The sequence below is a fragment of the Cornus florida genome, unplaced genomic scaffold (genome assembly GCF_030987335.1).
Source record: "Cornus florida cultivar Cherokee Brave unplaced genomic scaffold, ASM3098733v1 CherokeeBrave_3.0.0_Hap2_Chr05, whole genome shotgun sequence".
Lineage (NCBI taxonomy): Eukaryota > Viridiplantae > Streptophyta > Magnoliopsida > Cornales > Cornaceae > Cornus > Cornus florida.
This window is the reverse complement of record NW_026775575.1, coordinates 101,543,699-101,558,015: the sequence shown is the minus strand read 5'-3', so window position 1 is coordinate 101,558,015 and position 14,317 is coordinate 101,543,699. Positions and strand designations below refer to the sequence as shown.

The following is a 14,317-nucleotide window of genomic DNA, read 5'->3' as shown; positions in this document are numbered from 1 at the left end:
AGTGTATGCTCATACCACCAGGCAGTGTCCTAAAGCAGGACAGGGACAGGGACAGAGATAGTATGTGCAGCAGGGACAGAGGGCGCCAGTGCCTCTACCAGCTCCACAGGTTCCACGGATTCAGGGACAGACACATCTGGCTTTACCGGCACCGCCGCAAACTCAGGGACAGGCACCACAGCAGTTGCATTTTGGCAGGGTGTATAAACCCAAGCCACAGGATGTTCAGGCACCTCAAACTATTGAGGGTAAGTTTCCTATTCATGGTTTACATGGACGTGTTTTATTTGATACGGGTGCTACACACTCATTTGTAGCTAGGACTTTTGTTGCTTTATCTGGGATGAGGACGAGGGTATGCACTAGACCTCAGGGTATTTCTACACCATTGGGTGATACAGCTATTATACATGAGAGTGATGGGCCTGTGACACTAGATATTGGCAGACTCAGATTTCTAGCCAATCTATTGGTCCTGGACATGCACACTTATGATGTGATACTTGGGATGGATTGGTTGTCTCACTACCATGCCCAAGTTGATTGTTTTGATAGATCTATTATTTTTACCATACCTGGTCAGGATATGTATGTAGTAGCCATGCCACGTTCTAAAGGGGGCGGTAGCACCTATTTGTTCCATGTGGAGGAGGAAAATAAGGAGGGGATTATTGTGTCATTGGTTAACATACCAATTGTACAGGATTTCCCGGATGTATTTCAGGAGATTCCAGGGTTGCCACCTAGTTGCGAGATCGATTTTGTGATAGACTTAGCTCCAGGCACTGCGCCTATTGCTAAGGCACCCTATAGGATGGCACCGGTGGAGATGAGAGAGCTGAGGGATCAGATTCAGCAGTTACTCAGCCAGGGTTTTATTCGTAGGAGTACATCACCTTGGGGAGCACCGGTTCTGTTTATGAAGAAGAAGGATGGTTCGCTTCATCTATATATAGATTACAGGGAGTTGAACAAGGTTACGATTCGTAACAAGTATCCTCTGCCCAGGATTGATGACTTGTTTGATCAGTTAAGGGGAGCCACATATTTCTCCAAGATTGATCTGCGTTCTGGGTATCATCAGCTGAGGGTTAGGGAGCAGGATGTTCCTAAGACAGCGTTTCTCACGAGATATGGTTCTTATGAGTTTCGTGTTATGCCTTTTGGGACGACTAATGCACCTGCAGTGTTCATGGACTTAATGAATAGAGTCTTCCGGGCTTATTTGGATCAGTTTGTTATTGTCTTTATTGATGACATCTTGATCTATTCTTGGTCGGAGGACGATCATGCTAGACATCTTTGCATAGTCTTGCAGACGCTTCGTGAACACCAGTTATATACCAAGTTCGAGAAGTGTGAATTTTGGCAGCGGGAGGTGAAATTTCTGGGTCACGTGGTGTCAGAAAAGGGGATCGCAGTGGATCCGGCCAAGGTTTCAGCGGTGGTTGAGTGGGGACAGCCTACATCACCTACAGAGATTCGGAGTTTTCTCGGTCTGGCAGGATATTACAGGAGATTCATCCAGGGGTTCTCCAAGATAGCAGGACCACTCACTCATCTGACCAAGAAGGGTGTACAGTTCGTGTGGGATGAACACTGTCAGCGAGCTTTTAATGAGCTGAAAAGGAAGCTGACTTCTGCACCGGTTCTGGCTACTCCGCAGAGCGGGATAGAGTATCTTGTTTACACGGATGCATCGTTGCAGGGTCTTGGATGTGTATTGATGCAGGAGGAGCGACCGATTTCTTATGGATCTCGAAAACTTAAGCCTCATGAGCTTAATTATCCGACACATGATTTGGAGTTGGCAGCAGTGGTCTTTGCCTTGCGTATTTGGAGGCATTATCTGTTGGGTGAGTCTTTCAGATTATTCAGTGATCACAAGAGTCTGCAGTACTTGTTCACTCAGCGGGAGTTGAATATGAGACAGCGCAGATGGTTGGAGTTTGTAAAAGACTATCATTTTTTTATACAATACCATCCAGGGAAAGCGAATGTAGTGGCGGATGCACTCAGTCGCCGACCTGTTGGTAGTCTTTCTGCTCTATTCACTACTGAGTAGAATGCTTTGAAGAGTATGGATGAGTTATCAGATGTTTTTATGGCTTGCATGGTGGTTACACCTTCCATCATTCGCAAGGTTTTACAAGCACAACTCACTGATCAGTAATGTGTCGACAAGGTCACAGAGATAGCTTCCGGAGAAGTTCCATTCTATTATGTTGGGGCTGATGGAGGTTTAAGGTACAAGGGACGGCTAGTGGTACCTTCTGCTGATAATTTGAGGAAGAATGTGATGACTGAGACTCATCACTCTGAGTTCTCTGTTTATCCAGGAGGCGATAAGATGTATCGAGATATGAAGCGGCAGTTTTGGTGGGCAGGTATGAAGAAGGACATTGCTCTTTTTGTTTCTCACTGTAGTACTTGTCAGATGGTTAAGATTGATCATCAGAGGCCGCCAGGAGCTCTACAGTCACTACCAGTTCCGGAGTGGAAATGGGAGAGCATATCTATGGATTTTGTGGAAGGGTTGCCAAATTCTTTCAAGGGGCATAATTCCATATGGGTCATTGTGGATAGGTTGACCAAGTCAGCTCATTTCTTGCCTATTTGCACTGACTACACTTCGGAGCAGTTGGCGAGGCTTTACATTTCAGAGATTATGAAGCTACATGGCATTCCATTGTCTATTATATCGGATAGGGATTCGAGCTTTGTATCTGGATTTTGGAAGAGTTTTCAGCAGGCTTTAGGTACGGAGTTACACCTTAGTACTGCTTATCATCCTCAGACTGACGGACAGACTGAGAGGGTGAATCAGATTATAGAAGATATGCTTCGGTCGTGTGTTCTGGATTTCAAGGGCCACTGGGAGGAATATTTACCACTTGTGGAGTTTGCTTATAACAATAGTTTCCAGAAGACTATTGGGATGGCACCTTTTGAGGCGTTATACGGTCGACCGTGTCGATCACCTGTTTGTTGGATGGAGGTTGGAGAGAATCGATTCTTAGGTCCTGAGTTCATCAAGGATACCTCTGAAAAGATTTCTCTTATTCGAGATCGCATGCGTACTGCCCAAAGTAGGCAGAAGAGCTATGCTGATCGTCGCACTCGTGCTTTGGAGTTTCAGGTTGGGGATCAGGTTCTTCTTAAAGTATCTCCTATGAAGGGTGTTATGCGTTTCGGGAAGAAAGGGAAGTTGTCTCTGCGGTTTGTCGGTCCATTCATGATTACGGATCGAGTTGGAGCTGTCGCTTATCGGTTGGCACTTCCGGATACTTTGGATCGCGTTCACAACGTGTTTCATGTTTCCATGTTGCGGAAATTTCTGCGAGATGAGGATCGGTATCAGCACATCGATGTTGAGGAGATTGAGTTGCAACCGGATGCAACTTATATAGAGCCACCGTGTCGTATTGTCGACCGACGAGATCAGATTCTTCGTAATAAGGTTATTCATTTGGTTCGTGTTCAGTGGAGTCATCACAATGAGGCTGAGTCTACTTGAGAACGGGAAGATGTCATTCGCTTGCAGTTTCCTGGAATTTTGGAAGAAGGTAAGAGCGAATTCCGAGGACGGAATTCCTTTTGTTAGGGGGGAAGAATGTAATACCCCTAATTTTCAAAAGGATAGTCTCGGTATTTTGTTTAATTGTTTTCTGTTCATTAATTGTTTTTGGTTCATTAATCGTTTTGAATATGTTTTAATTGATTTTTTTTTTAATTATTTGATTTACTTGACTTATTTGTGTTCTTTGAATTAATTAGTTGATTTATTTGTTTTCTTTGGTTTCATTAATTATTTGAATTATTTACATTAATTATGTGTTTAATTGTAATGGTGTTATATTTAATTCTTTATTGTAAATTTAAATTGGTAATTGTCTTGATTTAATAATTAGGGTTAAATTGGAAATTTTCTTGATTTAATAAGTAGGATTTTACTGTTAATCAGTTTGTAAGCCGTCGTAGGTTTCTCAGTATGTTGGATGGGCCGGTTAGGATTTCAGTTGGGGCTTGAATTAATTTAGGGTTTAGTAAAATCCTATAAATATATGTTAGTGTTTGGTTAGGGTTTGAGAAACATAACAAAACCAAGTATACGACTGTGGAGACAAAGGAAGAACAGAGAGGGTTCACGTTGGTTTTCGTCGGACCTTTAGAGACAGCGTAGACATTTTGGACAAAGATCTCAAAGGCAAGTTCTAACCTCACTCTCTCCCTTATACTCGTGTTCTTTGCATACTCAATAGTTCCAGGATGAATTACATGTTTAAAAAAATAGAAACGTTAGCTGTTTCATGTTCAGAGTTTCATTGAAACGGAATTTGTTTTAAAATTGTAAACTGTTTAAACTTTGAACTTTCTTGTTTAATTCTTGGTTTAATCCATATTAGTAGCATAATAAGGACTGAATTAAGGGTTGGAATCTTCTGGGATTAAGTTAAACTCTCTGAAAACCTATACTGTGAAGTGTCGGAGGTGTAAACGGCGACCGGAGAAGAGAACACGAAAAAGAGGAGGGAGAGAGCCGGCTTCTATTGGATTGGAGCCGGCTCTCCTTGGACTGGAGGCGGCTCCAATGGTCTAGGAGCCGGCTCCAGGGCCATTGGAGGCGGCTCCAATATTCTGGAGCCGGCTCCAGGTTGTTTGTTCGTGGGTTTTTTGGTTCTGTTGGTTGTTTTTCCACTTTGCAGTGATTAGGCTTCCCAGTGATTGTTTTAATATGTTTTAGTGGAGAATGAATACTGTAATGGATGGTTTAGGAGTGGTCTAGGGTAAACATAAATATGCAAAGACCAGATTAACATAGAATTGGACACAAAGCATTAATCATTAGGATTACATGGAGTTAATTACGAATGTCTTGTAGACTGTGTGGATTTGGAGTTTCTAATTTCTTAATTATATTAGAAATTTTCTGTGAGAGCTTGTCCACTCGAATTATATGTTCATGGAAATAGAAATTATGCTAAAAATTTATATTTCACTGAAAATTAGTTGATGATTAAATTTAACGGTTAGTGCGTCAAGTTGTTGGACAGGAAACTATAAGTATAATAGATTACTTATATTTATTTTGCATGTTATAGATTTGAGTGGGAAAATATCTATTTAGGCTCTGTTAATTCTATGGAAACTGGGAATAGGTCATAATTACAAATAAAGCCCTGTATGATCCAATTATGGATTCTGAATTGGCTTACTTAAGCATGTTTGTTAATCTGTTCTAACATGTTTAGTTTGGAACTGTTGGTATTGACATTTATATGGTCATTATTTTATCAACTGTGAATGTAAATAAGCATGTTGATTATCTATTTCAATATGCATAGTAAGGAGTAGTTGATATTGATATTTATATTTTCAATGTGAATCAATTATTGGTATTTTTAAGAATGGTTACTAATGCATTCTATTATGTTTAGTATGGAATTGTTGATATTGTTGTTATTATTATCGATGCTTTATCAACTATTGGATGGATTGGACTGTATGTACCGGTATGGGACGGTGACATACTAGATTTGGACAGCACAAGTTGCTAAGTTCTACCTATTTGGAATGAGGGTACGGGTTATTAAATAAATCCTCCTTATATGTAAGTAAGTCGGTGCGGTTGACTACGCCGAACGACTTAATGGATTTCTTGAGGATGGATGGAATTGGAGTTTAAATATATTTTTATGGTACCGTGACATGAGCTTGAGTCTCAGAGTCAATGGTTAGGATGCGTATATGCAGTTGGATGTGTAGCTGACTGTGAAGGTTGAGGTATACCCTGTTTAGGTTTAGGTACTCATGCCCACTCAGGTGCGTATTGTGTGATGCCTTCTATCCAGGTTGAGACCCCCTTCATGGCCTAGCGAGAGTCCAGTAGTGTGGATATATTTATGTACGGATTATTAGTTATTGTTGATCTATTTAGTATGTACATGCGTATCGAGTCTCTGCTTGGATTGTAGTAGGATAGAACTTGTTCGTGGGCCTGACCCACTCCTATTTTTCAGGTGTACGTCAGTTCCAGGCTTGAGCTTGTTCGTGCTGAGCAGAGACGATCTTCCATTCTACCGACGATGTAGGATTTCTTTCCAGATCTTGGATTTGGGTTTTATCTTTCATTTTACTTTCATTCAGTGTGAGATTTTTATTAGGAGTCCACTAGAGATGGATTCCCGAGTTGTTCAAATTATGGATATTTGGTTTATCAAATTTAAGTATTTAATTATTTAAGGATTATCTTTTAGTTTCTTTTCAGCTTTAAACTTTCATTTCTTAATTCATTTTGTATTCCGTGTTCGTTATAAAATATTAATTGTTTGATATTCCCTCGGGTTTGGGCCTGGGCCTGATCAACCCGTGTCTCGGATCCGAGGGGTATCACAAACACCATCAAGATAGCGTAAGGAACTCCAGTATGAAATTGTATTTTGAAAATGGTTGTTTAGTATTTAAAAATTGAACTGGAGGTCAATAGGGCTGACTTGAATGGTAAGTTTTAAATTGACATGATTATTGCCTTGTTACCAAAGTGGTTCGGTTTTTCCAGAGTGAACTAAATAAGGAATCAGTTTGAGTTCACACTCGTTGATATTCTTATAGAATTGGTAACAGATATAGGAATAATCAAAAGTATAAGCAATCCTATTAATCTAACCTAGTCTATATCATCTTCTTCTAGGCCCAAGTGGAAGGGCAAAGTAAAGAAGAAGGATGATAATAGGACTAGGCTAGCACAAAACATGGGTATTCAAAAAGGTTAAAGGAAATAAGGCTGTGTATGTTGAGGGGGAAGAAATCTGTTTCTTTTGTCGCTAACTAAGACACTAAAGGACGAATTGTCTAAGCAATGACGTAGCATAGGAAAATGTATATTTAATCATTGAGCCATGTTATGTGGTTGTATCTATTAATTCCTGATGGATAGATTCTGGAGCCACTAAACATGTTTGCAATTGTTGCAAGGATTTCAGAAATCCAGAAGCCTCGATAATATGGATATATATTTATACTTGACCTGATGTCAAGGTTGTAGCTAAGTCAGTGGGAGTATTACATCTGAAATTAGAGAGTATGAGGATATTAGTATTGGAGAATTATCTTTATGCACAGAAGTTAGACGCAATCTAGTTCATGTTTCACTTGTGGTTTATAAAACTGTATTGTTATTTTGTAAAACTGGTTTTATAAAATTGAATAGATATGCGATTGCTTCTGGTGCATTGAAAGATGGTTAATATACTATAATCACAAGCTCTTAAGATTTGCAGGATGTAGAAACTAATGTTACATCTTCTAGATTGAAGGTTAAGAGAAAATTTGTTATTCTTGACTCATTGTATTTTCAATGTCTATTTTTGGGTTGTTATCAATCAAAATGAGATTCAAAGATTGGTCAAAGAAGGTTTATTACCTAGTGAGGCAGAGGAGTCTAAACCAAACTTGTGAATCCTGTTTTGAATGATAGATAACTCTAAGGGCTTAATCAGCCAAATGAAATAGACATAAAGGACAATTGGAGTCGGTACACACAGACACGTGTGGTCTTATGAACATCCAAGCAAGATTACTCACGTTTTGGATAAATTTGTCTGATGCGACACGAGTCTTAAACTTTTGGTACATTCTGAAAGTGTCAAGACTGATGTGGAGCACAGATTAGGTAAGCTTATCAAAACAATCCGATTTGATCGTGGAGATGAGTATTTCTTGGGATAGTGCAAAGACTATATGGTCAATGAGGGTGTGGTGTACCAGGTTTTTCGCAATTGACGCTAAATGGATTTAGGTGTCAAATAGGAATAACAGAATTCCGCTTAACATGGTTAGATCTATGATCTGTTATGCTTTATTATCTCTTTCATTTAAGAGTTTAGCGTTAATGACATCGATGCATATTATGAACTGCATTCCATCTTAGTATGTGTCAAGAATACCGTTGAGCTTTGTTTTTGACTAAATCTTAGATTGAATTACATGCACATATGGGGTAGTCTTACACATGTGCGCTTGATATGGACAAGTAAGTTGGAAACAGATCATACGCATGATAGATTTGATAGCTACTCTAAAAGTCACTAGGACATATTATTTTATGATCTCAAGATAAAAGTTGATTATTTTCACTCACTGTTTATCTATAGAAGAATCATATTATGAATCACATATCTAGTAACATAATGTTAAAGAATTTGGTATGAGTACCAGATGTACCACATGTGAACACACTTATTATAGAGATTGAGAATAATATATGAATTCCCTATTGATGCGTTAGCATCATCTAGTACACAGATTCTTGCATCGGTACATTGATGTAGTGGGAGAATTATCATCCAATCTGACAGAATCATGTTTTTAGGTGAGACCATTATGGACATCCTTGTTAAACATGAGTTGGACCCAGTAAGCTACACGGAAGCGTGAACCGATATGGATACAGATCGTTTTGGCGAGTTACTATGAAATCAGAGTTGGAATCTATGTATTCTAATAAATTCTGGGATCTTGTAGAACTTTCTAATAGGGTGATTCATATGGAAGGCAAGTTAATCTATAAAAAGATACCAGAAGATTTCTTAGTGAATAAATCATGAGTGTATAAGGGAATGTCATTATTTTTTTTTCTTAATTCTATATATTGATGACATTCTACTCATTTATAATGACGTGGAAGTTTTGTCATCAATAAAAAGGTAATTGTTCAATTACTTTTAAATGAAAGATTTTCAAGATGTAAACTATATTCCTAAGATCAAGCTTTTGCAAGATCAGGTTAAAAGGAAAATAGGCTTATCTTAATAATCCTACATTGATAAAGTTTTGACTATGTTTGGTATGCATAACTCAAAGAATGAGTTCTTACTTTATTGATATGGATTGCTCTCTCTAATAAGTAGTTTTCCAAGACTAGCAGAAGAGATTGAGCAAATGAGACTGGAACTATATGCTTTGGCATATGGGGGTCTCATATATGCCATGGTCTATACCGAACAGGACATCCGCTACATTGTAGGGATAGTCAGATGATATCAGTCCAATCCTGGACTTGATAACTGGTCTGTTGTAAAAAATATCATTAAGTACCTAAGGAGAACCAATGATATCATACTCATTTATGGATGTGATGATATGGTCCTAGTCAGGTATGCTAGTTCTGATTTTCAATCAGAAGTAAATACTATGAGGTTCATGACTTAGTGTATGTTCACTTAATGAAAGGGAAATCAATTGGTAGATTGTTAAGCAGATTTCAACTACTGACTCAAACCTGCAGGTGGAATATATTGCAGCCTTAAAGGCGGCAAAGGAAGCCTATTGGTTTGATCTCACTGATTTAGAGGTTGTGGAGTATACTAGCCTGCATATTGAGCTATGTTGTGACGTGCAGAAGTAGTCCAAACCAATGACCCAAGGTTCTATAGAGGAACAAGATACAATGAGAGGAAGTATCATGTTCTACATGATATTGTCCGGCAAGAAAATGTACTTGTAGCTAGAACATTGCATTGGAACACAACTTTGTTGATCCATTATCAAAGGTGTCATTGATCAATAATTTTGATCATCATCTGGATAACATTGGAGTTATGTGCAATTTGAATTGGCTATGAGGGCAAGTGGGAGCTGTTGGGATTTATATGCCCTGGCATAGCAAATTCCTGTTTGGATTAAGTGACATATGTTCCTGATGTTTCTGAAATATTTATGTTTTATACAATTGGTGAATTCAATGTATTATATTTCAATTCATTATAGAATTGATAGTGTCCATTTGATTACAAGAGATATTTATATATATGTATGTGATGGCAATCAATGCATGATATATAAATAGTAATCATAAATTGTTCATAGTCAGTAATTATGGATGGACTCATAATTAATTAAGACTTGAATTGGATCCGCGTTAGGTTGAGATATATTGCGAGAGCCGTATGCAATTGCTCCCTATCACCGTCATGGCATTTGACTCTTAAGCATGAGAAAAGTATAAACTCTTTTATTAATTAATAATTACTTTGATTTGTTCGGCGGATTCTTCGGAATCCTTAGACCGACACTTTGGGTAGTTATGTAATTAATAGTTAGAGGGTTATATTTTCAATATTTGCATCATTGCTACTTGTATTTATTTTGTATTGATTATGGTTGATCACAAAGTAAATTCGAAGGCCTTCGTGTGTTTTTAGACAAAATGATTTATTATATATTTATTTATTTAAATTATTATTTTTGTCAAACAAATGTTTTATTGTGATCGAGCCAGAAATAATCAAAGGTACCAAAATAAATATATTAATTAAGTAGTCGGATTGATTGCTTTATTTATCCGATAACTAATTATGCATAGAGGAGTCAAAGTGTAATATTGACTTAGAGGTTATTTATTATTTAATTGGAATTCAATTAATTTCTTTTAGTGGAGTACAAATTAATTTATGAATTAATTGAATTGGGTCCATGGATCGGGTCAATTATTAATTAATTGTAGCCAATAAAATAACAGGCCCAATGGATTCTCACTCATAGCCCAACTTAATATTGGAATCATATTAGATTTGAGACATGTAAATTAGAGATTGAGAAGGTTTTGTTGTTTCTTTTTCTTTACATTTATATTGCCTATAAATATACTTGGTTTATGTATATTTTGGTGATGATTTTTAGAAGAAGAAAAAAGGAATTTATTTTCTCTCTCTAGAAAATTAGGGTTTATGTTCTCATCTAATGGAGGCTCCCACAAGCCTAGTTTTCCAAGGTCAATCATGGAGGCTTATGAGTGATTCCTAAAGGCAAAACAATTACCAAGAAGATGGAGATCCAAAGAGAAGGCATCTTGCTAAGGGATTTACAATAAGTGAGAACATTCACTTTAGAGGAAATATTTAAAGGTTTACTCAGATCTTTGATGTAAGTATTTAATCCATTAATTAAATGATACATCATATTTTTATTTTTGCATAAAACTTGTCTCTATGTGATGAATCAAGATTTATGAATCAAAATCCCTCGAAAAATTTTTAAAACTTGCACGTTTCCCAACACTAAGTTGATCTGATTTAAGCAGAAATAATGGAAAGAAGCTTATGCTCATAATCAACACATATAAATTGATACATTTTTTCATGATCAGAACATACGATAGTGAACTTTATTTCTTCTTCTAGTAAGCTAGGTAAGCAAGTATACTGAAAATGGAAACTGTACAAACAAGGGCAAGCCCCCAACTAGCTCGAACGAAAGCATCTTCAACAACAGCTTACAAGCTTAAGGTTCTATTGCTTCTTTTATTTCTGTTTTTTTATTTTCCGCACACTAAAACTCAAGCAACTAATTTGTGCATTATGCAGATACTGCAATATTCTACTCCTGAAGAACAACTAACACACACACATAGCGTGTGAGTTTCTTAAAAAGACGAAATATCTTCATATATTATCTACTTTTCTGGAAGTTCTGGCATCCATTGGTAGGCCAAATCAATTGCATCATGTTGACACAAAAAATATGGATGCAAAAGTTGATCTCCTTCAACAAATAGTGATGAAAGATCATTAATCTGGTTGTAGGATGTGTCAGCCAAAAAAGGTTCCGTCCAGAAATTTCCAATAGGTTCTGCAAATGATTGGGGCGGAGTGTTGGTTTCTTCTTTTGCCCAGCTCATGCCACTTAGAAATGCATAATCAGAGCTCAAGGAGGAGTACTCACTGCAAGATTGTTGTGGAGACAGTTGGGAGCTGACTGAAGTAGTTTGCTGCGACAATGGAGCAGCAACGAAAACATTTTCAAGTGTCGATTCTCTAGATCTCCCTTTGTTGGTCTCACATTCTGAAGATTCAGTGGATTGATCTTTCAAGTACCCTTCGGATTCGGTTACACCGGATTGATCTTCCCCTTCAGACGACACTTGATTTTTCTTCGCGCGTTTCTTCAGGTTGGTGTGCCAATGGTTCTTTATTCCATTGTCAGTCCTTCCAGGTAGTTTTGCAGCAATGACTGACCATCTGCATATGGATGAGAGTAATTTATTAGTATTTTTTCCTCTAAATTTTTATCATAATTTTATTCATTTAAATCTTTTCGATCATCATATATATATATATATATATTAATCTTTGATGTATTGATTTCTGAAGCTTGATCTGAACTATATAGTTTACACTAGGACTATAGCAATACATTTGAAATAAAACAGAATATATATATATATATATATACACACACACACACACACACACATGAGGATAGCATATGATGATAATAACAAACTTATGATGCAAAAAAATCCTTAGTTCGATGGATCTACAACACCTTCCTGATCATAGATATATATATATATATATATATATATATATATATATATAATACATAAGATAATTATAGGGACCACCCACATGCTAGATGTGAGGAAGAGCAGTACAGATATAAATGAAGTTGTACAATGTAAGTTAAGTGTTTGCAAAGGTTAGTTGTTAACAGTAGTAGCTACGTACTTATTTCCAAGCTGGTCGTGTAATTTAATGATCATATCCTCTTCTTCTTTGCTGTAATCCCCTTGTTTCAGATTCGATTGCAGGTAATTCATCCACCGCAATCTGCAACTCTTCCCACATCTCGATAGGCCTGAAATTATAGTCCGTTAGCATATATATATATATATAATTACATTAATTTACTATTCTGTACCTTAATTTGCCCTATTCATCGATCTCTCGCTTTTCAAATACCTTGAATTGTAAAGCTGCCATTGATGGTGGTGAGTGAATTGTTGTGTCATTTTGAAAGTGGTTAAAGAAACCATAGACAAATGAATTAGGAAAAACTTGAATTTTATATAATGTGTTTCATTCATCAAATATCTACCATTTTTTCATCAACAGAAGAGAAATAAGAAGAAGAAGAAAGAAGTGTTCGATCATATATACCAGCAAACTTGGGTAGGTGACGCCAGTTCCAGTGACCATATCTCTGAATGTAAGCTCTCAATTTGTTGTCTTCTTCAACACTCCATGCACCTTTCTTCATTCCATTTTTTTCATAGCAAGAAGTTCTCACCATCTTCGAGCTCTCTCTCTCTGTCTCTCTATCTATCTCACTTTCTCTCTCTAAAGCACAAGTTCTGAATTACCTTTTAGGCATTACCTTTTACAAAGTTCACTCTTATTTATACTACTGACTGTTCAAACCAAAAACGTGTTTCAAAGACAGATCTGTGCTACCTACCTATTACATAAAAAAGTGGGGTCCCTATGTAGAAGATGCCATGAACATGTCACTAAGGATTAAATTAATATGGTTCAAGTACATGCGCTAAAGATTGATTACTAATATATTAGTATAAATATATATATATATATAAATGTTCATATATTTTATTTATGATTAACACACGTTTCTTCATAATTTCACACAGTTCTACATTTTCTTTATTCTCAAATAATTGCTACGCCAATAAAAAATAAAGCGATTAGTCCTCTGCTGATCAATAACTTCTTCTGTTTTTCTTTTTCTTTTTTAATTAGGTGATGCCAATTAGTAGAGTGATAGCCTTCAAAATGTAATTTTATTATGATTTGGAAATTACAAATTTAAAACGAGAAAATAGTCTTTCAGCATGCGAAAGTAAAATTTTATACATTTAACTTTCTTAAAATTGTATAGTGATGAAATTCTAGTGAGCATAATATAATTGTAATATTCGAAATTAAGCAAAATAACAAATTCAGTTTTCCTGCTAATAATCAATACGTGATAGGATCAAGAGATTTTTTGTGTATTGTCATTTTTAGTTAGATAAGAAGACACAAATACTTATTATGGGATTCGAATGCGTCTCAAAGAGGATAACGCAATGAAACGCTGGCCAATAGCCGATGTGAGACGGTGTGTGTCTATTTGTTGATATGGTACCAATTTTTTTTTTTTTGGTTCCTAATAGTTGTAGGATTATATGCATATGTGTTGTTGCAATCGTAGCAGTGATGAGTCATTCATGCTATTTGAATTTTTTCGGTTTTGATTTCAAACTGTGGCTCTCTTATTCATGCAGAGACATTCATAGATGGACTCATGAGTACTGAATATTAAGAATTTATGGGACCAAAAAAAGAAAAAGAAAAAAGAATTAATAATCCAATATTGTCCTTTATTAGTTGTGTTTCATGGGTGGTACCACATGCACGCAGAGGACAAAGACTCGGATAATTGTCACATAATTAGTTGGAAAGAAAAATTGGAATATTATTGATCAATGTATAAATAACGAGAAAATGAATCAAAAATCGATATTGTCTCAATAAATCAC

At 36.6% G+C, this 14,317-nt stretch overlaps 1 protein-coding gene across 1 annotated transcript; it reads right to left on the bottom strand.

Annotated features, from left to right (window-relative positions):
- Positions 1-11,083: 11,083 nt before the first annotated feature.
- LOC132308040 (transcription factor MYB10-like) lies at positions 11,084-13,163 on the bottom strand. Its single transcript, XM_059805995.1, has 3 exons — positions 12,939-13,163; positions 12,507-12,636; positions 11,084-12,017 (listed from the first exon to the last, which is right to left on the bottom strand). The coding sequence occupies exons 1-3, from the start codon at positions 13,069-13,071 to the stop codon at positions 11,453-11,455; spliced, it is 828 nt and encodes a 275-aa protein (XP_059661978.1). The 5' UTR covers positions 13,072-13,163; the 3' UTR covers positions 11,084-11,452.
- Between the last annotated feature and the right edge of the window lie 1,154 nt (positions 13,164-14,317).